The 25,713-nt window shown below is 41.8% G+C and overlaps 1 protein-coding gene across 2 annotated transcripts; it reads right to left on the bottom strand.

Moving 5' to 3' along the window:
* Nucleotides 1-6,925: 6,925 nt before the first annotated feature.
* On the bottom strand, nucleotides 6,926-19,650 carry RPP40 (ribonuclease P/MRP subunit p40). 2 transcript variants are annotated; one of them, XM_033074516.1, is made up of 8 exons: nucleotides 19,516-19,650; nucleotides 17,555-17,699; nucleotides 16,251-16,319; nucleotides 14,177-14,272; nucleotides 12,886-13,011; nucleotides 9,625-9,823; nucleotides 7,974-8,108; nucleotides 6,926-7,222 (listed from the first exon to the last, which is right to left on the bottom strand). In XM_033074516.1, exons 1-8 carry the CDS (start codon nucleotides 19,633-19,635, stop codon nucleotides 7,024-7,026), a joined length of 1,089 nt encoding a protein of 362 aa, XP_032930407.1. In that variant the 5' UTR covers nucleotides 19,636-19,650; the 3' UTR covers nucleotides 6,926-7,023. The 2 variants fall into 2 exon arrangements, with proteins under 2 accessions (XP_032930407.1, XP_032930416.1); XM_033074525.1 differs by lacking the exon at nucleotides 19,516-19,650 and adding an exon at nucleotides 18,025-19,368.
* Nucleotides 19,651-25,713: the final 6,063 nt, after the last annotated feature.

The raw sequence follows: 25,713 nt of genomic DNA, 5'->3' as shown, positions 1-25,713 counted from the left end.
TGCAAAGTTTAAGGGACTTCTATGAACAGGGATCAAAACTTGGCTCCTAAACCTCATGTATAATCCTCAAAATAAAAGTCTGGCTACTTCCCACCAAATGCATCATTTTTTTCCTAAATCACATAGAACTGACGTGCTTATAATGGGAGCCATAATTAATAGTGTTGCAGCAAAACAATGCTTGGGAATGTCTCTCTGCTCGACTGAAAGCTAAGTCCTACAGCTAAAAATCCCAGCCTTCCTCTCAGGGAGAGCAGAACAATGAATCTTGCTGCAGAGTGACATATTCCAGGCAATTACAAGAGCTTCAGACCTCAAAGCCACACTCTGAGCATGACTGGAACATAAATAGATTAGCAAGTGCTAAGGACTGCTCTTCCTCCTGATTCACAAAGCATGTTCCCACTTTGCTTTTGATGCCTTTAATGATGCACAATCATTCTTTCAATAAGAAAAGCCATTTCACATTTTTATAAATATCCCAAATGCTCCGTGTTACCCTTAGTTACCCTTCATCCCCCTGTTCTCTGCAATGCTGCTGACTAAATGGAGGCATGTTTTTCCAGCGCATTACAGTCTTGCCTTAAGCAGCACAAACCCCATCCCACTTCCTTCACTTACATCACCCTCCAGGCAGGTAGAGGAAAGATAGAACTTGTTTTGCCCTGAAGGCCTGGCCAAAACCACCCCGGCTCTGATTAGCAGTCTTCAGAGGAAAATGGATGTGGCAAGCACCAATTCCAGGTTCTGAGATAAATTCTGTGAACACTAAATGGTAACCTGCGGCTCTCTCAGAGTGCTTTGCAAAGCAAGGAGCATCTCTGAGGCTGTTGCATTGAATGGGAAAGCGTCAGAGCAGCAGAGAACTGCAGAGCTATTTGTAGAAGGTCAGCCAGCAATTTGTTACCAGGGCTACAAGTAAAACCCAGAGGTCTCTATCACTGCACTTCAGGCACGGTTCTCTTTCTATCTCACACTGTCTGCCCTCACGTCCTGTCCCACACCTCCCCAAAAAAACCTGAAAAATCCAACCAAAAAACCTCCATCAATGCTCTAGAATCCAAAAGAGCACTGCAACCCTTCACACTGTCTCCCAGCTAGTGTAGCTCACTATGCAGCACACCTACTTTTCTGCATCTCTGTTCTGAGAAGAAGAGGAAATTCACTTTATGAAGCTGAGTATCCAGCCTGAAGGCTGTCAATGCCACTGGGGAATTAATTGTCACAAATCAACACCACAATGGTCTGCTTTTTTTAAGTCTCCAAAACTCTGTAGAGACTGCTGCTTTTTATATATTCTGAGGATGCAAATATAATTTTAAATACTTAATTCATGGAACTTGCAAACCCATAAACTAAATTGCTAAATGCCAGCTATTCCTTCTGACCTTTAAGATCAGTGCAGGCACAGAGGTTCCACGAGTCTCAGACTCTGGTTCTGAAGTATTTAACATGAGAGATGCAAGTCATGCCATCCTGAACAGCAGCACAGACATCACTGACACCAAGAACACACCACCACCTTCCTGCCAAATCAGTCACAAGTACATGACATGGCATTTAAGTCAATTATGGGAAAGCAAATCATACCAAATGATTGCAAAGCTCAAAAATATGTGAGCACATTTAAATAATTTTATGGGACTACACCACCTTGTTCTGACCAGGAGAGCTAAAGATGGATTTAGTATCTGACTGAAAAACAGGCACAAGGACCAGCATATCACTGTTGGGTTTTGTGTCTGTTCTGCAAAAACTGACCATTTAAATTCTTCATTCCCATCAATAACAAAGAAGAAAACTCTCTTCATAAATAGGAATTGGCATTGTCCAAATGACAGATTAGAGACCAGTTCGTTAAGGATTTTATTCCATGCTAAACTACAAAAACTTTTGAAAATTGCCATGCAAAAGCATTAGCTTCCGGTAGAGTCTCAAGATAAAGCCTTTTAAAAATGCATTCTATTCTTCTTCTGGTAGCACTGAATAAAAACTTCAACAGTGACAAAATGAGAAATAATTGTCTTCGTGATAAATCAATAAATGTGCTGTTAATCAACAGTGACCACACAATAAAACTTATTTCCTTTGCATTCTCTGTAACCCTACTGATAAATGATGTAGAAAGGTTGTTGGTATCTATAGAATCTGGACATCCTCCTTAAGCATTAACAGCAATAATATTAATAACAATATTTATATTTTACAGTGGGCTGGACCTCTTCCGCTGCTTAAGATATTCTTCAATTACCCAAATCAAACATATCCATATTCTAATAACTAAGTTGTTCTAAGAAAGCCAACTAAAAGAAATTTGCCTTAGCCAAGGCTTCCTGTTCTTTGCTTTCTGGAAAGCTGAAAACTGCTCCAAGTCACTTTAGCTCCCCCTTTTTGCTTCTGTATACAGTTGCAATAAAATAAGTACTGTTGAGTAGTGCTGGAAGCTACTTCCAAGGGTGAAACAGAGGCCACTGCTTTATAAGAAGTTGCTTTAGTTTATAGTAGATATTTCTGAAGTTCTTGTTACTATTCAGAAGGTGGTGGTTATTTAATAGCCCACTAATTTAATTAGTCTCCAGTTTTGGTCTTTAAACTCCACTCTGTGAATAAAAATGACAAAGAGAAACAGTTCAAGCATGTTCCAGTATAGCTGCCACATTAAGACAGAGTCAATTGCATGCTGTAATTAACAACATCAGAGGAACTATAATCTAGTAGCTAGAGTACTGGGCTAGCTACAAAACCCTTCATTCTAATCCCACATCAGCCACTGATTTGCCATGCACCTCCTATGACAGGGGGAAGAGAAACATCCCTGTAAGTTCTCCTTTTCCTTTATATCTTTTGCCTGCCTTCCCATTTCTTTTTGTGCTAGCTGTAGCAGCGACACTCCCTGCCTGAGCAAAACTCCACCGAGGCTCTGCAGCAGTGGGTGAGCAGCTCAGCTGCTAATTGCAATTAACAGCAACATCAACAGAATCTGACCGATCTCAAGACAGTTGTACATTTTTGGCATTTCTATTTCTAATTTCTCCATAAACCAAAGAGAGGCAGCCTGTAGCAATGAGTAATAAAAGCACACGAATTACTTCCAACAAGAGCATTATGGTCCATCTTTTGTGAAACCTTTCTTACTCCCATAATTGCTATGCAAACCCCGGGCTGATGAGATGTGAACTTGGCTTTTTTTCCAGTCATCCAAATTTACATATTTACTAGCCTCGCCAAAATGGGTATTTCCCAGTAAATGACAGCATGATGCAACGGGAAGAGAGCTGATATTTCTCTTTCATTAAGCCCTGTCACCTCCTTTTCAAGGTGCCTTAGATGAGCTCAGGTTCTTTTCTCTCCCGCATTCCCCAAGCTCCCCCTGTGCCAAGTCTTTCTGATTTTCCCCTGCAACCACAGCAGCTCCGGAATCTGAGAAATTTCTCTTTCACATCCTTATCTCTAACTTTTCTCAAGAGTTCCCTCATGCTAATATTTCTTTCCTCGCACAACAATCAGTGGTGGTACTACCACCATCGCTAGTCTCTCACTCTTTCTAAAGGGATGTACAGCTTTATTTCTCCAGACAGGTTTCTGGTTCAGGCAGCATTTGCAAACCAGAAAGGCAGATATGTCCTGTTTAGAGTGATTTTGTGTAACACATGCTATCCAGCTACCTCAGCTTTAATCTCCCTTTGTCAACATGAAAGTTTGTCCTCTATTTGTTCTACACCCACCAATTTATGAGCACATATAAACACTTAGTCAAACACAGTGTGCCTGGGAAAGCATGGGATCTTTGTGGCCCATTTCCAGAGGATTCTGCTACCCTCCGCCCCCCAGTAACCTCTCAACAAAATTCCCTCTCCATGCACCAGCAGAGAGGCAGGACTACACAGCTCAGTAGAAAAGCTGAGGTTAAAGCAGAGCAATTCCCTAACTCTCGAAGAGTGGCTTATCACCGTCTGTCCGCATTCCAGGACAACAAAACCTCCGCTTCTCACACAGCCAGCTTGCCTCAGGCTTGTCTCTGCATTCAGATCTTTGGCTCTCCTTCCCCATGCTAGATGAAACACTCCCCTGAGGCAAAATTTTTTAGTAAGCACTTAGTCGCCTTTGATCTCAGGAGCAGCTGGTGCACAGCTGCTCCCCATTATTTTTGCAGCTCTCGGGAACCTTTTGCATTTTCCTATCCTCCCTTACGGGTAGACACAAAGGGCAAGAACATCACCAGGAACCATCTTTCACTCTCAGGCAAAAACTTTCATCTCTGTCTCACGTGCCCTGCCTACTTCTTCCTTGCACTACTGCCCGCCTGGCTCAGCCTCAGATGTTCCATCCTAAGGGGATCCCCAAACATGTGAGCAATGCTTTCCTGTTCCTCTCCTGAGCAAAGATCTCCTGGGGAGAGACAGCACTCAGTCTGACTGTACAGATGGTAAAGAACAGGCTGCTGTATCTCATCCCACGGAAAAAGTATTCTTTCGGATTAATTTTTTACATCTTTTTGCAGGAGGTAAGACAGGAATAAATTCCACCCCGGTTTTTCTTCTCTGCAACTACAAAACGCAGGAAGCACAAGTAAGCCTCTCTCCTCAGAGGTGAGGGCAACACTGGACCTTGCTAGGAAGCATGGATGGGGTTAGCACAGTATCACTCACAGAGTCCAAGATTAGACCAACTGCAGTGCCTATTAACAGCATGAGATTTTTCAATTTTACTTTATACCAGCTTACAGATAACAGGAGAGAGCTAGAAACCAACCCAGCATCTCAAGCTACAGTATTCACAGAAAGTATTTTAATCCCTTCCTTAGCTGGAAAAGCCATCTGAAACCATCACCAGCAGAAAACTATGGACTGTAGGATACAGCAGAGCCACTACAACACTGAGCTTTGGGAAATGCTTGCAGTTCATTGGCTGTGTAGACAGGAGGCAAAGGTAACTACTGACCTATCTGCTGAGATCCCCCTAGACAGCCACCAAAAAAAAAAAAAAAAAAAAAAAATTTAACACTCACATGCTGAGGAGAACTGGGAGCTGAAATCCTTTTACTCAGCTGCCTTCCAGAATGGTCTCACTGAGGCAATCACTGTGTACCCACCAGCACTTCTGCAGCTCCTTCTCCACCATGGAGCCCAACCTGCTCTTGCAACTAAGTACTCATTAGAAAAATCCCTTCACCTGGTCCTACTGCTGCCATTTCTGAGTCAAGTACCACAGCTGCTTCTGGAACAACTATGGGAAGCAAACCCACCTGTACAGGATTCTTACTTCTGGGAAGTTTTTTTCCCCTCAAGCAGTATATATTACACCTCCTTTTATGCCTGCATACATACTGTTGAGGAAAAGGTTTTACTAGAATCTGCTAGAAAGATGATCATATTCACAGGACCTAGTTAGTAGCTCTGAAGCTACAAATTTCAAATTTTCATAACAATTTAGGATTTTTAACTTTATATTCAAAGTTTTGCTACAGGTGTAGCTTCCACAAAGGCTCAAGTAAAAACTCAACCTTCTGGTCAAGATGAAAAAGGAAGATACTTCTCCTTGCTAGCTTCTTTTATGAAAGCCCATAATGCCTCAACAGACACTTCCAAAGGTAGACTTCAGTCAACAACTCAAGCCCTTCACATTGATGCACAGTAATGAAACACAACCATGTAAAGTATTCCCTAGCCATGTGCCAAGGCAAGAATTTCCCCCAGACTCTTGTACCACTGTCTATTCAGTTTGTGATTGTGTGAATCTGTGTCTGTACATGCAACTTCTGCTCCTAGTAGCCTACTAGAACCTCTCATGGCTGCATGTGTTTTGAGAAACAACATCATGATTTAGAAAACTGTTTGCTGTTTCATCAGAGTTGTGTTTGTAGGACGTGCAGCAGAACTTGAGCAAAAAGGGGTTACAGTTAGTGGAGGGGAGTGGTAGACAAACACCACCTGGTAAATCATCCAGCATGATACTGCTTACTGGAGAAAATCAGTAAATAGATTCATACAGAGCTTAGCTGCTTCCCATGGTCTTTCTGCTTTTCTGTGCCACTCACCATGACATTTCCACTACAGCTTTTCCCCAATTTCCAGTACCACTGCCACTCCATCAAGCGAACAACTTCAATTTTAGCACTTTGTTGGTACTGTAATGTTACATACCCACTCCTTAAAGCAAACTCCAAATCCTGCCTTCCCCAAACCACCTTCCATGGATTTCAACAGGAGTAGCATGGATTCTTTATAGCTGCCTATGCTCTCAGCATTACTACTTAATATTAATGAAACCTGTTTCACATCAAGTGCATTGTGTGAGGCTATGTCCACAGCTTTCTTCCCAGAAATGTGTCTACAATAACATCACGGTGGGACTCGGGTCCATGAGCTGCCATGTAAGCAAGAACCACACCCTCCTTTTGAAAGTAGAGACTGTGAGTGTCAGAAACAGGTTTCTGATAACCGTGATCTGCAAATTCAGGGGGGCAGGTCAGTAAGCCTTCTCTTTTTCCATGTTTAATGGGTGCTCCTCCCAGTGTCACACACCTACTCCTCATCTTTATTCTCCTACTCCCTTCCAAATCAGGAAGAACACGTCTCCCCCTTTGGTTTTTTGCTAGCACATACGCTGAAATATCTTAAACATGGATATGAAGGTTTTGCAGATTTTAAATGTAAAGAAATAAAGCACTTAATCCCAAAATGAGCTTTCCTGTAGAATATTTTAGCTAGCAATCTGTAAAGCTAACTTTCAAATTCCAAATTTTCTCCTGGAAAAGAGGACTACCTACAGTCAATTCCTGAGAATTTACCTCCTCAAAAATGTAACTTCTCCTAAAAGCTGTGACATTTTGTGAAGTTTTTCAGAAGGCATTGTATGATAGTGAAGAAACAAAAACTCATTCCTTCCATTGGCTACAAATAACAAAAACAAAACAGACTCTTAGTACTTAATCTGTTACATTACTACTTGTACAAAAAATATTTTATTATTTTTCTGTCAGTAACAAGGGATTATTAGAGAACTTCTTCTGTGGACATAGCTTTATGGAGGGCAATCATCATGAGCTCCTACAGCCATCTGAAGCCAGTAGTCCAGATTTCTAAAAATGACGAAGTTGTACAAGTTCTCTCCTCCTTTGTGGAAACCATGTTCATTTTCTCTCCAGGAAACAGGGCTGTCTGCAAAGCCATGCACAGTTAAGGTCAGCCAATATGCCAGTTTTGGTTCACCAAAATAGCAACTGCAAGCAAGAAGACAGGATAATCAGTGATTATAATGGAATAGGCAGCAGCACATTCAAGTCTACAGTATAAAGTAAATGATCAAAGACACATTTCAGTGAAAATTTTTAACAGTTAAGAACTTTAGACTGCAATAAATAAACTCGAAGGAAAATATTCAGAATACATTAGGGAACAAAGTAAGACTGATTATCTATTATTCCTATCATAGTTTTATACACGGCAAACCTGCAAGTTGTATCAATAAGAAAAAGTTCTATGTTTTAAAGTAGCAGTCCTGACTTTCCTACAGCATGCACAGTCTTTCAGAAAACTGAACATTTAATGAGAACAATTGCTATAAGGGAAGAAAAAAGACATTGGAGGAAGTAATACAGTCTAAGGCTATGCTTGACACAAATACTTTTACCACCAGAGAGGAAATAGATTATGAATAATCAAAGCCAGATATTATTCACTCCACATTTTAAAAATGTAGGACTACCATGCAGCCACAGTTTCTTAGAAATTCAGATAAAAACCAGTCATGACTAGAATACAGGGTAGGCTTTTTCAAATTCAAGGCATCCAAAATTGTTTATTACATTTTTTATACTGATGTCAAGCTTCCAGCTCATTTCCTAATTAAAAAAAAGGTCTACGTTTATATATTTTGCTATTTATTTCCAACTGAAAAGTATTTTAAAGTGATTTCAATTAAGAAGTGTTCGAGTACAAGTGTTATAGTAATGTGCTCCTGTCAGCCCTTACCACAGCTGCTCCAATAACTGAATGATCTTCTCAGGAATTATAAAGCCTGTGATTGTGCACAAAAAAGCTTTTTCCACCACTGTGTTGGGCTCAGGGCAGCAATAAGTTGATAAGAAGCTGGAGGATTTGTTGTCTCTGGAAGCAAAAACAATAAAGCAACTGAAATAAATACACTTTAAATATTCTGTAGGATGTCTTAGTAATCAGAACTTGTACTAAACAAGTAGGATCTATGTGTATCATCTAAATGAATGCCAAAGTAACTAATGACCAATACAAAAATCTCACGGTGCCATGGGTTAACATTGTAAGCACCCAAACACCACACAGCTGCTCTCTCACTCACTCCCACCTTGAACTGAAAGGGGAATGGGAGAAAATGGATGGGTTGAGATAAAGACATTTTAATAAGCAGAGGAAAAGTTCCACATGAAAGCAAAGCATGCAAAATAATTACAGTAATTTCATGACCATAAGGCACACCGGACTATAAGGCGCACCCCCCGGGAGTCAGCAAAATTTGCAACTTTGTAGATCAGATAAGGCGCACCGGACTATAAGGCGCACTTTTTTTTTTGCAGCGAGGCTCTGCCCCCAGCTCACCCCACGCGGTTGCTGTCCGAGGCCCCACCTCAACCCGGCAGCCATTGGGCCCCGGGCCCGCCTCCCCCCGGCAGGGGCGGTGCCGCGAGCCACCGGGCCCCCCTGGACCTGGCAGCCATGGGCCCCTGGGACTGCCTGGACCCGGGAAGGTGGGTGCCGCGGGCCCCCTGGCCCACCTTCATCCGGCAGCCATGGGCCCCCGGGACTGCCTGGACCCGATAGGGGCGGTGCCGTGGGCGCCCTGGCCTGCCTCCACCCGGCAGGGGCGGTGCCACGGGTCTCTGGGCCCGCCCCCAGCCAGCTGCCGTGGCACTTCCGGCTCCCCCCATGGCTCACAGCTCATACTTCTGGTTTGGCAAATTTCGCAACTTTGTACATCAGATAAGGCGCACTTCCGGGTTCGAGGGAAAATTTTAGTCAAAAGGGTGCACCTTATAGTTGTGAAATTACTGTAATTTACTACTTCCCATGGGCAGGCAGATGCACAGCCATCTCCAGGAAAGCAGGGCTTCTAACCGACTTGGGAAGACAAATGCTGGAACTCCGAACATTTCCCACCCATCCTTGCTCCACCTTTTGCTTCTGAGCATGTCACCATATCCCATGGAGTGGGATATCCCTCTGCTCAGAGGGATCTTGCTGTCCTGGCTGGGTTCTCTCCAAGTCTCCTGCCCACCCCCAGTCTCCCCACTGGCAGGGCCATAGAGACAGAAAAAGGCCTTCAGGCTGTGCACACCCTGCCCATCAGTAGCTAAAACATCCTCTGTTATCAATACTCTTGGTCACAGATGCAAAGCACAGCACCACACCAGTTACTATGAAGGCAATTAACTCTATCTCCGCACAATCCAGTCCATATGGGTAACTCCTAAAAACTCCTAAAAACACAGATAAAGTAATTTAAGACTTACAAGAAACATTCAGCTGCATAAAAGACTCCCACTTACAAAACAGTGTCTGTTAATTATTATTCAACTATTCCTTAGAATAAATTGTGGTTTTCTTTACTTAAAACATTTTAAAAGATCAAACAAATTCAAGTACTTACAAGCTAACTTGATTCAAGACAGCACCCAGCCATTCAAAGAGCTCCTCTGTACTGCAGGACTCCTCTGGTTTTCCTTGTAGATCATTACTTTGTAACACTGGACATTGCAAGTCCCTTAAGGTGCTGAATGTTATTTTTGGCTTCAGGGTCTGTATTTGGTTTTTTGAAAAGTATGACATCAATGTTGATCCCTCTGCACCTTAACAACACAGTACCACAAACAGCTGTTACAAAACTACTAAACAAAAGAAGCAGTGAATACATGAAACATTTTTATATAAACAAAAAAAGTGTGTGAAACCGCTTCTGTGCTTTTAATCCATGGCAAAACCTTAGAATCTTCAGCTTCCTTATCTTCTTGGAAATAAAAGTTAGTGCAAGATTCAGCAACTTAGAGCTCAGCAAATTTGCTATCTAACTACAACGTGTAGATTTGCCCATAGAAAATTCAAGCAGAATTAACTGCATGAGTAATAACATGAGCTCGTTAAAGAGAGGAACTCAGTGTTCCTGAAAACGAACAGATAAAATGGAGCAGGAACATCACCTCAGAACAGCATTTTCCCTGAATAATGGAAAAGAGAGCATGTGATTATAGGTTTAAGAACAGATTTATCAATGATGTCAAGAGAAATTCCAGAATAATCTGGAGTATAAGGACTGAAGAGAGAGGAAAGAGGAGAGGGTAAAGAAATCAAAATACATCACAAATGTCACTTAACTAACCTAAGCAGGCATATTTTAAATTCAGAGATACTACCAACTTGCTTTTGAAACAGCAAGGTAATTGACACAGAATAAATTCTCCTAAATTCCAAATTCCATATAATGTGTGTTATTTTCAAAAAGAAACAAAGGGTGTCTAGGAGACCAAGAAATAATGCCTTATCCATGAAAAGTCTGAAGTGCAGAGCAACATCTAAATACCACAAAAAAGGCATGAGTAAACAGCAGAAATTCAAGAACAGGGTGGAGTTCACTGTGGAATATTATATCTAAAATTTTCTGTCAGAAAATATGGACTGCCTGAAGTCTATCAGCCATATTTATGTCTTCTATGACAATCATTTGGGAGAAGGAGAAGGGAGGTTAAGCTCAGTTTCTTAAGTCATTCTTCACAAAATGTTGCTCCAAAGGGCACAAAGGCAATCACTGAATTCTTCTTAACTTAGTACTTTTATACAGATATATTTAAGCCTGAAGAGTGCCAGAAGAGATGATCTTCCTTACATTCTACTGACATGTGTCAGCCTAACAGGTTCAAATCCTAATATTGCCCTAGAATTCCCAGTAAAATATAGAAAATCATACATTTTACATGTCTGCTGCATGTGGGAACTGCAGCTATAGCCTTAAATGCAGGAAATCTCAAAGACTACAGTCAAGACCCTAACAGAACAATTCCTCCAGCTACAGCACAGCTTTCTGTATTAACAGCAACCAGGCACATCATCAAAGCTTTCTGGAGGCCACTGAATTTCATCCAATAAACATGTAAAATTGTGACTGAAATTACAAAAAAGAATGTATTGCCTCTGTCATTAAAGACATGAGATGCTCCATATTGCCTTTTCCTGTTCTTCTTGGTGCCAAAACCTCTATGTGGGAAAATTGGGTATGAAAACCAAAAATCCTGCAGTGCTGGCCACAGCAAGAAACACCAGTTTTCAGCAGGAAGGCTGAAAGCAGAATGTTCACAGAGGACACAGATTCTCTTGACAAAACACAGCCCACTTTTTCCCTTCCAGAAGAATCTGCACAATGTCTCATATCTATTAATAAAAGCCTATAAAAGTTTTATTTTTGTCAGTAGTAAGGAACTAATAGTCTTTTGTGTGTTATGAGCACAAGATTCTCGCACAGAAAGGCATTCACATTTAACTCCACCTTCAGGAAATGATTGACCTGACCTGGTTTTGGGATGTAAGAAAGTGAGGAAAAAAATGCTATTCTTCCTGAATGCTGTTAACATGGGCAGCAGCAAACATAAGAAAAATAATGGCCCTAGAGGCATTTTGCTCTCTGTCCAGGGTCAATAAATCCAAGCAAGCTGAGCGTGAAGATCTGCCACCTCAGTTGGATTTATGTCACCATTTATGGTAGCAACAGCCTTCACTGTGACTCTTTCCTGAAGATTACAAGGACGGGAATTGCAAGCCTTTAAACAATTTCTGTATGACAAACAATTGTCATACGGATCCTTGTCATATGATTAGTACTTAGAAAGGGGGAGGGGAAACATGAAGGAATAAAATGAAACATGGGACACTCCTAAAGGAGCTTGTAATCAGCTTCCATTTCTCAGATCAGTTAACTCCTTCTGAGACTTGGCCTTGAAGAGCCAGGAAAAATAACAATACAAGGAGGGGATGGGATAGCATTCTCAGGGACTTTTCTAATATCCCTTCTCCCTAGTGTGGAGACTCAAAGCAGAAAAAACACCAAAAGCTACAGATCTGTGATGAAGAAAACCATGTTTTTCAGTACAGACAACTTGGAGTTTTAATCAGTTCTATGCAAATGCTGCATATCCCTACATATAGCCTGTTATGAGGTAATATAAACAACTGGGGACTTTGAAAAATTTCCCTCAGAGAAGGAAAACTTGAGTCCAGAAAGAAAATAGTGTAATTAGAAAACAGCAGACAAATAAATACTGGAAGATTATTTAAAACAGTAGAGTTTTTTAGAGCAACCTTTTACTTGGCTCCAACCTCAACCAGTGCTTGAGAAAAAAGTGATCAAACAGCACTCTATGTATGCAGGCACGTGGCACATGATGTAAACAGGAAATCTGTACGCATCCTGCAACTTCTGAGGAAATCAGAGTTTCCTATCCTAAGTATGTAACCAGATACACAATTTCTGTGTATTATTTAAAAAAAAACAACAAACAAACCAAAGAAACAGTATTGATAATGGTTATGTATGTCACAAATTCATAAAGAAGAGGCAGCACCATCAAACAGGTAAAGCTTTGCCAGAAAGCCTGGGCAACACAGAGAAAGGAAACGAAGCAACTAATACATCTCCTATGAATCACTGTTGTAATCCTGAACTGAGATGTTCTGTGCACAGGAAGTAACACCCTCCCCACCCCAAACAAACAAACAAACCAAAAAATCCCACCCATACACATTTTAATCTAACTTTTCCCTCCACTGAAAAGGCATTTGGACAATCACTAGAGAAAAACAGTAAACTAAAAATATTTGGACTTCATATCAGTTGCATTTTAGTTTTACATGTAGTTCTTATTACCTGTATTATACCAAGCCAGTAGGAAGTCAAATTCTAAAGGTTTCTTTTCTTTCAAGGCCCAAAGCACTCTGTTATGTTTCTTGCTCTCAGGGTGAAAGCCAGCATCAGTCAAGTCAATAGTGACAACTGCAGAAAATGCACAATAGCTATTGGTACTCCGTTGAAACAAATTTTATTGCTAAATTAAAAGAGCACAAAGAAATGAAAGAACATTAAAATTTCTCTTTACATCTACAGAATCTTTATAAAGTATTTGATTATGCAAATATGACTCCCCATTATCTAAATAAATATTCTCTCCTGCTGTCCTTATTTTGATATAATCTGGAACTGTTTCCTAGTGACAACAGGGACTGATTCCTCTTGAAATGGCACTGACAGAAGTCCCTGAACAGTGCCTTAAAAATATCTTGGTAATTAGGTAAGCTATTAGCAGTAAAAAAACCCCAAAAACCCAAACAAGAATTTCTAACAACAAAAGTCATGCACACAGCAATGACACTTTTTTCAATAGATTGTTTTATTCCTAGGCGAATTGTCCCATGGATAAGTTATATTTATTTTTCAAATGGAAATTTCATGATCCATTTTGATGATCAGAATGTTAAGATGATGTCCCGATTATGCCAAAATACTTACTAGAGATAACATGTTTCCCTTCCTAAAGGTTTTATGCAACTATACCTATCAACTGCTGCAAATTCCAATACATTTGAGATGGCATAGTGTTCATGTTTGGGGTTTTTATTTCCTAAAAAGACAAATTAATAAAAATCACACTCAAGATGTCTCCTCTGCAGCTGTTAAAAAAAATAATGCTTTCCAACTACTTGATACATGGAGATTACCATTTTAAATGTGTGAAACATAGCACAATTCTCCCTTTCAAGCAAGCAGCCTTGGGTGAGGCTCTTCACTGATTTTGCATAGTGCACACATTTTAAACACCTCCTTGAAAGTTTAAAACTTTCTGACTTGAATCAGAATGTATAGACACTATGCAGAGTATGCAAAAATTCTTGAGTCCTACATCACCCAAGTACACCACACCAGTACAAACAACACAAAGAGAACCCCTGAAATCAAAAATTTTACAGAGTGCTGAAAAGATGATGTATTTGTGTCCTTAAAGCTGATTTACTACTTGGAGAAAAACTACTTTCTCTCTTCAGGCATTCCTTGTATTCGCATCTGGGAAAATAAAACCTAGACAATAACTAATTTTAGAGAAGTTTCAACATCCTAACAAGGTGCTTCTTAAATAAGCTCTGTTTATATAAATCATACTTACTATATCTCATTACTTTTTTTCCTGAATACTGAGAAGGGCGACCTTGCAGTCCAAGCTCCTCATAAGTATCCTTATCCACCGACAGAATTAGTTTACCTATAAACAAACCAAATTTTAATAGAAATAATCTTCTACTTAGTTCCCTTTGAAGTCTTTTGAGAACCATATACCCTTTACAACATTAGCTTCAGATCAATGGTATTATTAATGTAATGAAGACTCCTTAGTTCCAGTTAAATGGATTACCAGATTCATAATTTTTAAAAAACGGTTATAACTCAATTATTCTTTTTTATCAAAGAGATCTTGTGAATAAGAGTAAGAAAAGTGTAATATTATTCTTGAGATAATCAGATGTTTTTTTACTGTACTACTCAGTTCATTGTCTCCATCTTTCTTCTTCTCATCCTCTAGTACTTGCTGTGTCATTAGCTGAGCACTAAATCGCACAAGGGCCTGATTTAGTAAACATTCATCCACTGCTCAACTAAATAAACAACAGCAGTTCCTCCAAGTCACACTGAGTAAACTATGCTTGTTAGCAATGAGCTGGTACTTGCTGGAACAACTCTGCTTCTGTGCTCATAAACCAGATCTGGCTGCTGCTGCTTGGTACAGAGCTTCACACAACAGCTCTCTCTCTACCACAGCCCTTGGGTTCTACTGCACAAGTAACAGCACAGCACAGAACACAAACAAGACTGCAGAGGAAGAGTTCAGACAGTGACATCACCAGGAACTGTAACACTGCCTCTGCAATAATTGTGTGCAGCTTGTAACACCTGTATCACACAAACTTCATCACTATCAAGCATCCATTGTGCCAGGACTGTGCTAACAAGCACATAAAAGAATTCTGAACAATCTGAATTCACTCATGCCCTCATGGGCATCTGTCATATTACAGCTTCTTAGGCCAGAGGGCAGGTAGACCAGTTTGTATTTCTATTATATCTTACATACCATTAAACAGAAATAAGACAATGTAGTTGAAGCTCAAAATACCTTCATTTTCTCACCTGAGATGTGGGACATTTTATGATGTCTTCTTATTAAACTGTGATGCAATTGAAATAGACTTTTAACACATTAGTTCTCAGGCAAACACAGAATCCTCACAGAATCACAGAATGGTTTGGGTTGAAAGGGACAATAAAGATCATTTAGTTCCATCCCCCCTGCCATGGGCAGGGACACCTTCCACTAGACCAGGCTGCTCGAAGCCCCATCCAGCCTGGCCTTAAACACTTCCAGGGATGGGGCACCACAACTTCTCTGGGCAACCCATTTCAGGGCCTCAGTAAAGAATTTTTTCCTAATATCCAATCTAACTCTACCTTCCTCCAGTTTGAATCCATTCCCCCAGACTCTATTACTACATGACCTTATAAAAATTCCCTTTGTGGTTCTCTTTCAAGCCCCCTTTAGGTACACGCAGGTGCTCTAATTCTCCCCAGAGCTTTCCCTTCTCCAGGCTAAACAACCCCAGCTCTCTCAGCCTGTCTTCACAGGAGAGGTGATCCAGCCCTGTGAGCATCTTTGTGGCCTCCTCTGGACTTGCTCCAGCAGGTCCATGTTCTTCCTGTGCTGGGGACTCAGAGTCAAATAAAGTACCCAAGGTAGGGTCTCATGAGAATAAACACTTAATATTTTAGAAGTGTTCCTAAGCAGTGCTGATAACTTGCTTTTTTTTGGTACAAATTCTGTCCTAAAGACCCCAAGAAAGCAAAAAAGTTGGAATGCTTTCACAAAATGGTCTCACAAAAATAACCCCCTGTAGAAATTACAATTATGGTTAAAGCACTGACAATCTGACTATACATAAGCGAAACTCATTTTTATAGTTTTATAATTTTCTTTAGAGGAAATAAATAATTTAACAGCACAAATGACAAAAAGAGTTAAAATTAGGTTTTTTTCCAATTCACACATATTTCTGACAAAGTTGGCAAGTACAGTAAGCATTATTTTCCAGTTTACATCATTCCAAATTCAAAATAAAAAAAATCCAAAACAGAAACAATCCAGACCACAACTGACATGTATTACTGAAAGCAAAACAAATCCCCCATACCATTTGGTAGCAGAGCTGCAGTATTATCTTGATCAATTTTTGTCTTATAGGTAAGTGCATAGCATGAACCTTTAAGAGCAAAGCAGAAAAACATGAGATTACACAGTCTGTAAAGACAGACATGACAAGATAAACAATTCACTTCAAGGCAACCAAACATGACAAACACCATCTGAATCACTCTCGTGTTTTCATCAACTAACTTTTTTCCACCTTCTCAAGCAAAATGGCAGTTATTATTTTTATAAACCCTGTTCTGGCTATATTTTAAAGGACCTATAATATGGATAATGGTAATAATATGTCCCGATATGAAAGCATTTTCTCTCCTTCCACCCGTGACTCTCCCTAGTCAGTAAATGGAAAACCCAGTATCTTCCCAGACATATTTTCTTCACCAGTTCACACAAAGACAAGGTGGAAGATGCTCATATTACTAAATACTTTTGTCACATTATCTGCCACTAATCAATTTTGTTTTTTAAAATACGAGTGTCAGATGCTGTGAACTCCGTGTACAAATGTTGTATTGCTTCCATAATATTATTAGCATAAAAAACATTAATGAGGTTAAAAGAAATAAGAAAAGATTCCCACATTTAGCAAGTAACGGATCTCTTACTCTCCTGTTTCATCTACATGTTCTCTGTTCTCCTCTCTTTTCTATGTAATTTTTTTTTCCCTCTGGCTATCAGCTGAAGGGTACAATAGCTATCATAAGCCAAAGGAGTGGGCTCTGCTAGATGAAAACAGCATGGTCTGACTATGCAAAAGCAAGGTGGCTGGGCAGAGGCTCTATCTTTCTTTGCATCCTCTTTGCTCTTACTGGGTAAGGATGAGCTGTCTCAGCTCTCTTAGTGAAAAATAAAAAATACGGAAGCATATTTTTCTCTTGCCTGCTCTGAAACACAGTACAGCACAGCTCTGTGTTTAAGTATGAAGAAACAAGAAAGGGAGAAAAAAGATTTCTACAGGAATCTGCATAAAGGTGAGGTGTAGGAGAAACAGTGTGAGGACGCATGGAAGTCTCTTGGTAGCTGGTTTTCAGAATTGAGGTGGAATAGGGAGAAATTTATAAGGAAGAATCACAGGAGTTTTGGACCCTGTGGGTACAAACAAATATCACACATAACAAAGCAAAAAAAAGCAGATAAACAAAATAATGCAGAATTTGGTTAGTACTTTTCCTTTCCTTCCTTTAAAACAATTTTCAGAAAAAATAATAATAAGACTATTAAAAATTTTAGTGTACTATAAAAAAGCATATTATGACTGCATTTGTTCTGTTCTGATTTCCTCCTTACCTTTCTTCACAAAAGCATCAATGAATTCATGAGCAACCAATTCATGAACAGGTAAATTCCTCACCAGGTAGTACTCTCCAATATCTGCAATTGTGCTTTTCAGCACTTCAGGTAGCATGCCACATTCCGGAATCAGAAAAGACACCTATTAGGAACATAAAGGTAATGTAAATCCTATCCTAAAACCTGTTCTGAAAAAAACCCGACCAAACAAAAGAACAAAAAATACAAAAGGAAACTTCTACTTTTCAAAGATGTATCAGTAATTTATATCAAAATGAGATGGAAAAAAAAGTAGCGTCAGGAAATTGTCTTTGAAATGTATCAATTTTCATAGTCTCCAGGTACACCAAATACATTATTTAGTGGTTTGGGTTTTGGTTGTATTTTGTGGGGGGTTTTTTTTTGGTGGGGGGGGGAGGTTTGCTATACAATAGCATTTGATGCATTATGTAAAGATGTGATCTTACACAGCATAAGTTAACAGGAGATCTTGTTTCACATCACTGTACATTTAGCTGGATGTCACACTGGGACACCTCCTTCAGCCCTTGCTGGAAGACTTGTTGAAGCAGCTGTAAGGCTGAGCATTCTGTAATCTTATTGGAAAAGCAAAGACCAAAGTAGAATGTTTAATTTACCTTTTACTTAAAACCTTTCCTGTACATTTTCCATAGACCAAGAGAACCCTGAAGTCTGGCAGACCAGGGAAAACAAGGTAATACATGGCAAGCACAAAGCTTCCCAAGCAGCAGTAAGGTCTGTCCCCTTGCTCCTCCCTCCATCCCGCAAAAACCTTCTTTCCCAAAGCTCTTGGATAAGGCTGTGTATTTCCCTCGCCACACATGTTCAAGAGAAGCGAAGACTGACAAACGAGCTGCCTTCCATACCAGTAGAAAGCTTTCTGAATAGCTGCTAAAAAGCATCTCAGAAGTCACAAACAGTTAACAATTAGCCAGAGAGTTACAGGGAATGAGAAGGGGGTTACGAAACAGGATCCTGCCTGATTGCTGCAGCAAGTAGAATACTTAAAAATTTTCTTAAGGAAGGATGTTCTTTGATGTTTGGTCCTTGCACACTTCCAAGCCTAATCAACATTTCATCTAATCCATGAAAGAAGAGCACAGGTAACGAGCCTTAAGCGAAGTCCAGGTCTCTTTGCTGAAGTTTAGGGCTGGACGTGCTTCAGCGATGTCAGATCTAGGGTGAAGTCAACAAAGCCCGGGAGAAGGATGTACCACTGACAGTGGGCAGAAAGAATGCAGGATTTATGGGCCACAAGAACATCTGTCAGAACACCCAAGATGAGGATGGAACTTAAAAAACCCAGCAACTGTGCTGAATCAGCTCTGGTGGATAAAAGGCAATTCCGGCAGGTGGAGATCACCGCCACCGACCCACGGACCCCGGACTCCAAAGCAGAGAAGGACTGAGCATGGGGATTAATTAGCATGGGAGACCCCTTAACCCACAGGAGACAGAATACTAATTAATAAGAGAACTAAGTAACTTGCAGCCAATGCACACCAACTCCTTTGCTTGCTAGAACGTATAAATAGCGAAAAGCTTTGATAGATTGTGTGCTCGATTTGTCACCCCACCCGCTCCTTCGCTCCTGGAGGAAGGAAAGAATTTGGGAGTTACTCCCACGCTGCGCGACACCACCAACACGAAGGGAGGGCTACTTTGCCCTTTTTTTTTGTTTTTTTTTCCCCAAAAACGGGACACGCGGGCCAGTTCTGGCAAGGACGGAGGAGCCTCCCGGAACACTGAGCCCGGCGCGAGCGGGGCACCGGCAACGCGGCCCTGGAGCGGCTGGCGGGCAGAGCCCCGGGGACCGGCGGCGTGGGAGCCTCAGGCAGCTCCGACTTTCCCTTTCCCTTTCCCTTCCCTTCCCCTTCCCTCCCCGAGTCCCTGAGGGGATCCCGCCGTGGGCCCGGGCCCGCGCTCGCGCCACTCACGCGGCAGCTGTAGGCGTGGTCCCGCACGTGCGCCGCGTGCCGCGAGCGCGGGTGGCGCGTGTGCCCGCGCTCGCACACCAGCAGGTGCCGCGGCGCGCGCCCGAGCTGCGCCGGCAGCATCCCGGGACCTCCCTTCCTCCTTCTCCTCCTTCCTCTTCCTCCTCCTCCTCGGCCGGCGACCGGGAGCGGCCAGACGCGGCGAAGAGGGCTGGGAAGGGGCCGTGCCGTGAGGTCACGTCCGCCGGTTCCGGCGGCGCAGCCGCTTCCGCCGTGGCGGCGGCGGGGCCGCGGTGGGCGCTCCGTGCCCAGCGCCGGGGACCGCCCGGGGCTCTCGGTCCCTGCGGGCTCTGAGAGCTCGGCACGGATCGGACACCGGCCTCGCAGGGGCTGGGTGTGCATCTGCTGAGGGAGCGGTGGTTTAAGCGTGGCCGTGCCCAGAGGGAGCACACAGGCTGGAGAGGGATCTTTTCCAAGAGCCTGGAGTGACCGGACAAGGGGCAGTGGCTTCAAACTGAGAGTAGGGTTAGATTGGATAGTAAGATTAAATTCTTTACTGTGAGGGTGGCGAGGCGCTGTAACTTGTTGCCCAGAGAAGCTGTGGATGCCGCATCCCTGGAAGTGTTCAAGGCCAGGCTGGATGGGGCTCGGAGCAACCTGGTCTAGTGGAAGGTGTCCCTGCCCATGGCAGGGGGGATGGAACTGGATGGTCTTTGCTGCCCCTTCCAATCCGAACCATTCTGTGATTCCGAGTGGCCCCGCAGGCTGAGCCAGGCCCCGCAGGTGCTGTCCTGACACTGCTGACAGCTAAAGGAGCACTGCACAGGAGCCATGGAGTGGGACCCTGCCTCGGATGTGCTGTGTTATTCCACCACTGCGCGTATTTCGGACAAAGCATGCACAAAAATCCCGGCTTTTCCGCCTACCTGCGGTGTTTCTTTTACCTGGCTTCGCGGCTTCCGACTCAATTTAAAATGGCACCAAACAATTTTCTGGGTAGCTGCTGCTTCTGTAGCCAGCACAGCCACTCGTGCGGCGCTTCTGGCTCTCTAGGCTGACTCACCCCCCGTGTTTCATGAGCTTTTCCAAGTGCAGGACGGACACCGGCTCGCTGCTGCTGCTGCTGCTCCGAGCTCCGTGTTTGTGCCCCGCACGGAGGCGAAGCCGCATCTCGGGAGATCCCGGGCTCCTTCCTCAACGCCGTGCTGAATTCTGCACGGCCTGTGTAAATCAGACCGACTGGGTTATTGCGAAAAAGTAAGCTGTGTGATCACAGCAGCTGTCTAAGCACACGGACATTAACGGGGAAGGAGCCCCACGATCAGTGCCAGCTGCTGCCACAGCCTCTGCGGGCAGACAGCCCCGCGCTGCGGCCACCAGAAAGCCCGTGCTACCAAGGGGGTGAAAAGTTCAAGCCTCTGATCAATGAGCCCACAGAGTCAGGCAGGAAATCTCAGCTGTACCCAAAGCAGCACGTGGAGGTTTTTTTTAATTTTGTTTGGTTTGATTTTTTGGCAGGGGAAGGGGGCTGTTTTTGTGGGATGTGTTGGGGCTCTTCATGAGCTTCTCTATGCTAATACAATTTATGCTTTTTGCTGGGGATACAAATAAGAGAATTGAGGAAAAAATATGTTGGGGGTCAAGAGAGTCAAGATTCATGGTTGCATATTCAGTGTTAAGTCAGTATTTTAGGGATTCTGGGAATCTTTAGGGAAGTGTAGTTCACTGCAGCACAGTGGAGCATGAAGGATTCACATCACTGTTCAGTCAGTTTGGTTCATATGTCAGGCAATTAATTTTAACCCACCCTCAGTCACAGATATTGGCTGTCCTATTATATTTGTGTTCTAAAGAACTCCTTGAAGATACTGAACTACATTAAAAACCCCACTTAGAAGTCCAGTAGTCTGTGTTGTAGCATACAGAATTTCCCTATCTTTAAACAAGACATAAATCATATATATATATATATATATATGTATATATGTACATATATGTGTGTGTGTGTGTGTATATACTAATGGTTAGGTAATGCAGACATTTTTATAGTGGTTGTTACAGTTTTATGAGTAATTTGATACGGGATTTCTTTATATTGTAAAAAAAAAAACCAAAAAAAAAGACCTTTTAAACTTTAAATATTTTAAATAATTTAAGCTATCACAGTTTTCCCAAGGATTTCAAACCTGTGACAGGGTAATGCAGTTTTACAGCAATTCAGTTTCTGCATGCCTAAAGACAGTTACAGGATATAGTAAAGAGGAAAGGATTGCCTCAAGGCAATTTGTGGTAATAGGTTGGGATACAGAAGGATCTCTCAAATACTTCCTGGGAATGGTGAAATTTGATTCTGATTTTGTATAAAATGACTGAGTTTGGAAAGAAAAGTCTGATTTTCACATTATGTGCATTACCTCTTTTTGTGAAGTCCAGCTGCTTCTTGCATATACTTTTTTCATTATGAAAGAACAATCTTAAATGCTGGACTTTCTAATTTAAAAAACAACATTATTAAAATCCTTAGAGTTTCATTAAATCAAATCTAAACAAGTATTTGTTACAGCCTTTTGATATTGGTTTGTGTCTTTAAGATGAATCAAACCAGTTTGCTTTTCAGTCACTGTTTTTTCTTTCTTAAATAGAGTTGACTGCAGAAGAGAAGGAAGTTGTATAAATCTTTTAACTTTGGCTCTTATAATTAGTACATGGCAAAACAGAAACAAACATGTACCTCTGGTGTCGTATTCATCTAAAAATAATAAAATGCATAGGACTGATAACCAGCAATTCACTCAATATCCTGTTTTTTACAACTTTAGTCCATATATTCAAGAGCAGTGATGGACTGTAGAAAAAGGTCCCACTCAGACAAAGCTCTGCTGAGCTCCTCCCCAAAGTAGCTGTTCAAACCAGGAAGATGAGTGAATGCTAACCATGGGCCAAATTGTTGGATTTGGTTTAAAATGCCATTAAAAAACCCTAAACAACCATCTGATCTGCTTTTCTTAGAGCTAAACCCTCGGTAATCTGAGAAACCTCCTACTCACTCAGTTTTGTGGTATTAGAGTGGTAGAAGAAATGAGAGGGGTAATTCCTCCAACAGGGTTCTGGGGAGCAGGAGTGTGTTTCATCTGTGGTCAAGCAGGGTCATCACCTCCACTTGCCTCCCAAGGATCAGATTTTGTCAGGGCCCTGCATGATACTGGGGAATTTTCATGCACTATTTCTCTCCTCCTAAAAAAATCAATTGTCCTTCACATTATGGCTAATATGAGGCACATGTACTCTGATTTCTATTCACACTTCTTTGTAGTAGGAACAAACTGTGGCCATGTTCCTCTGGTTGCCCCTTCATCTGCTGGGAAGTATTCTACCGAACACTTCCACACCCAACTCGACCTTTCATGGGCAATAAAGGTCCCATAACAAAAGGGGAAAATGCTGCATTTTCCATTGCTAAAGTCTCCTGGCTTGACAGACAACAGGCACCATTTCCCATCAAACTGAGTAACCAATTAACACAATCGTGTTAACTCATTGAGGCACTTTTGTTCTCAAGCTGAACATAATTTTCCCAGTTATATGAGTTGATGTGCTAAAGGATATTATTAATTGTCCCTGCAGAGATTGTCTTGATAATATCCTTAGAACATTTTGTTTCTAGTAACATTAGTGCTGCCCCTGGGATTGTAGCAGATCACACTGTTACTTTAATGTGCTGTCATGAAGATGTAGAATGCAAAGCAAAGAGAAAATATAGCTAAGCATTCCTTCCTGTCTATACCTTAAAAAGAAAAAGAAAGAAAAAAGAAAAAAGGCGGCACAGAAATTTTAAAGTATGGTGCATTTTTCTCTTAAGATCAGTGCAGAGTACAGTAATTTCATGATTATAAGCTGCACCATTTTGACTAAAATTTTGCTCCCAAACCGGAAGTGTGGCTTACATTCAGGAGCAGCTTATATATGAACAAATTTTGGAAATTTCCCATCCCGGAAGTCTGAGCCAGCAGCAGCCCTGAGCCAAGCCGAAGCCCGCCTGGCCCCAGGCGGCGGGGCAGTGGCGGCGCAGCAGCAGCGCCGCCTGGCCCCAGGGGGCACGGCAGTGGCACAGTCTGGGCACATCCCTCTCCCTCTTCCCGGTGGCACCAGCCGGGCACGCCACTCCCCTGCCTCTGGTGGCAGCGGCGAGCGGGGCCAGGGCTGCTCCCTGGTGGCTGCCCCGAGCAGGGCCAAACCAGTAAACCCCGTGATCCCACGATTCTGTTACTAACTGGCAACTTTGTGAAAGTTGCACACGGATCCGCGCTGCGAACGAAAGTGCGGCTAATAATCCAGTGCGGCTTATTTATGGACAAAGAACCAAATGGTGCCAACACCCGGACCTGCGGCTTATAATCAGGTGCGGCTTGTAATTATGAAATTACTGTACTTCCTTCCTGTCACAGCTCAAACTTCCGGACTGCTTCAAGGAGAGGATTTGCCATTTCCACTAATAAATTGGTAATGTTTCTTATACGTGTTATTGTTCATTCTTTTGTGTATAACTGCAGATTATTAGTAAGTATTTGGATTGCAAGTCCACTGGCATTTTTCCCTCACTAAGCTGTTTCTCTGACACCCCCACTGATCTTTTGTGGGGCTGGCTGTAGCTGCTCCCACCAAGGATGGGTGCCAAAGTTTGGCCTGCAAGTTTAGTGCAGTAAAATTGCAATCATCCTTTTACAATGCAACATCAGAGCAATGTGGTTGCTGGTTTCAGACACAGAGGAGCTGGAGATGGTGCCAGCAGAGGAAGAAAGCCACAGGGAGAGAAGCCTGTTCTCTCAGCCAGCTGGAAGCCTGTTTCTCTATGGCTGGGGGAGAGTTTGCCTCGGCCACCTTGCCTGCACACATGTTCTCAAAAAGCAGTTACTGAAGTGCCTGGATTCACAATTTATCTCCCTAATATTATCTATGAAATCAAGCAACAGAAACTGTGCAGTATTTAAAATAACCCAAGATTAAAAAAAATACCCAAACCCACAAACAAACCAAAACCACGTTCCTTGGTAAGAGTAGTATTTTCACCAAGATCTAAATGTTTAGGGACCAGTGTGGCATTATCAAAAGTTTAAAATGAGAATCGTGCATTTCATTCATTTGAACAAGATTCAAAGTTTCAGCCTAGAAACACACTGAAAATATTCTCCCTGCCCTCACCTTCAACTACATTAGTGTTAAACTGGCTCATAGGAACAATGGAAGCAAGTTTTGTTCAGGAAGTATTTAAAAAACTATGAGAAGGTTAACCATCAAATTAAGGTAAATACACACATATTATGACTATAAACACATGAGAGTAATATGAGAAACCAGGAGCACAGATAAGAATATAAACATAGAAATGTGCATGTATGTGTGAGTTGAAGCCATCACTACAGACAAGAGGTTATTTTTTTTCCTCTGGTGCCCATGATTTTGAAAACTGGAGGCCTCCCAAGCACCTTCCTGGAAGGTATGTACAGTTAAGATGCTATGCATGCAGCCTGTTCTAGTCTCCTTTCCGTTTTCTATTTTCATTCCCTACAATGTTCATACTCACATTCTCATTTACTGGTTTTTTTTTTTTAAATCTTCGGGGGGGGGGGGGGGTTTGTTTGTTTGTTTTTTATTTTTTTGTCCAGAATAACTCTGAGACCTTTGTATTTTTTAAGCCCATATTTCAAAGGAAATATTAAAAATGCTACTTGAAAGAACAGCAATCTGTGGATTATGGTTTAAAACTAAATTTTGGAGAATTTAAAACAATTCTATTTTCTATAAATGCAGTTTTATCCAAACAACTGGGGAAAATGTGAGATTTCCTCCATTTTTTTTTTCATACCTAAGTGTTTTACAAAAAAAGTTTGAATAAAAGCTCTGCCACTGCAAGTTGGCTCTTTGCCTCTACAGCCCCTTGACACAAAATCTGCTGCTGATTGCAATGATGAGAAGGAAAATTAATTTTATCTTTAGAACTTATGCCTTTGTATTCTGCCTTCTAGCAGGTTGCACTCAGATTAACTTCTTCCTGTAGTTGCTTTGTTTGGGAACACATTAAGGAAAAGGCAAACCTTTGTACATGCCTGGAGAAACTGCACCATCAGTTAAATCAAGCAAACAGCAAAAATTGTATCAGTGTGAAGACATGGCATCTCAGATAAACTTTTAGACTTCACTGGT

The sequence above is a fragment of the Catharus ustulatus genome, chromosome 1 (genome assembly GCF_009819885.2).
Source record: "Catharus ustulatus isolate bCatUst1 chromosome 1, bCatUst1.pri.v2, whole genome shotgun sequence".
NCBI classification, from domain to species: Eukaryota; Metazoa; Chordata; class Aves; order Passeriformes; family Turdidae; genus Catharus; species Catharus ustulatus.
Note: the sequence above shows the minus strand (reverse complement) of the source record. Positions and strands in the feature narration are given on the sequence as shown.

Coding starts and splice junctions, on each gene's coding strand:
- RPP40 (XM_033074516.1), bottom strand. CDS start 19,635: ATGCTGCCGGCGCAGCTCGGGCGCGCGCCGCGGCACCTGCTGGTGTGC. Junction 13,012..14,176: donor AAAAAAAGTAATGAGATATA/GTAAGTATGATT, acceptor CATTTTCTGCAG/TTGTCACTATTGACTTGACT. Junction 9,824..12,885: donor ACTGGCTTGGTATAATACAG/GTAATAAGAACT, acceptor TGTGTTGTTAAG/GTGCAGAGGGATCAACATTG.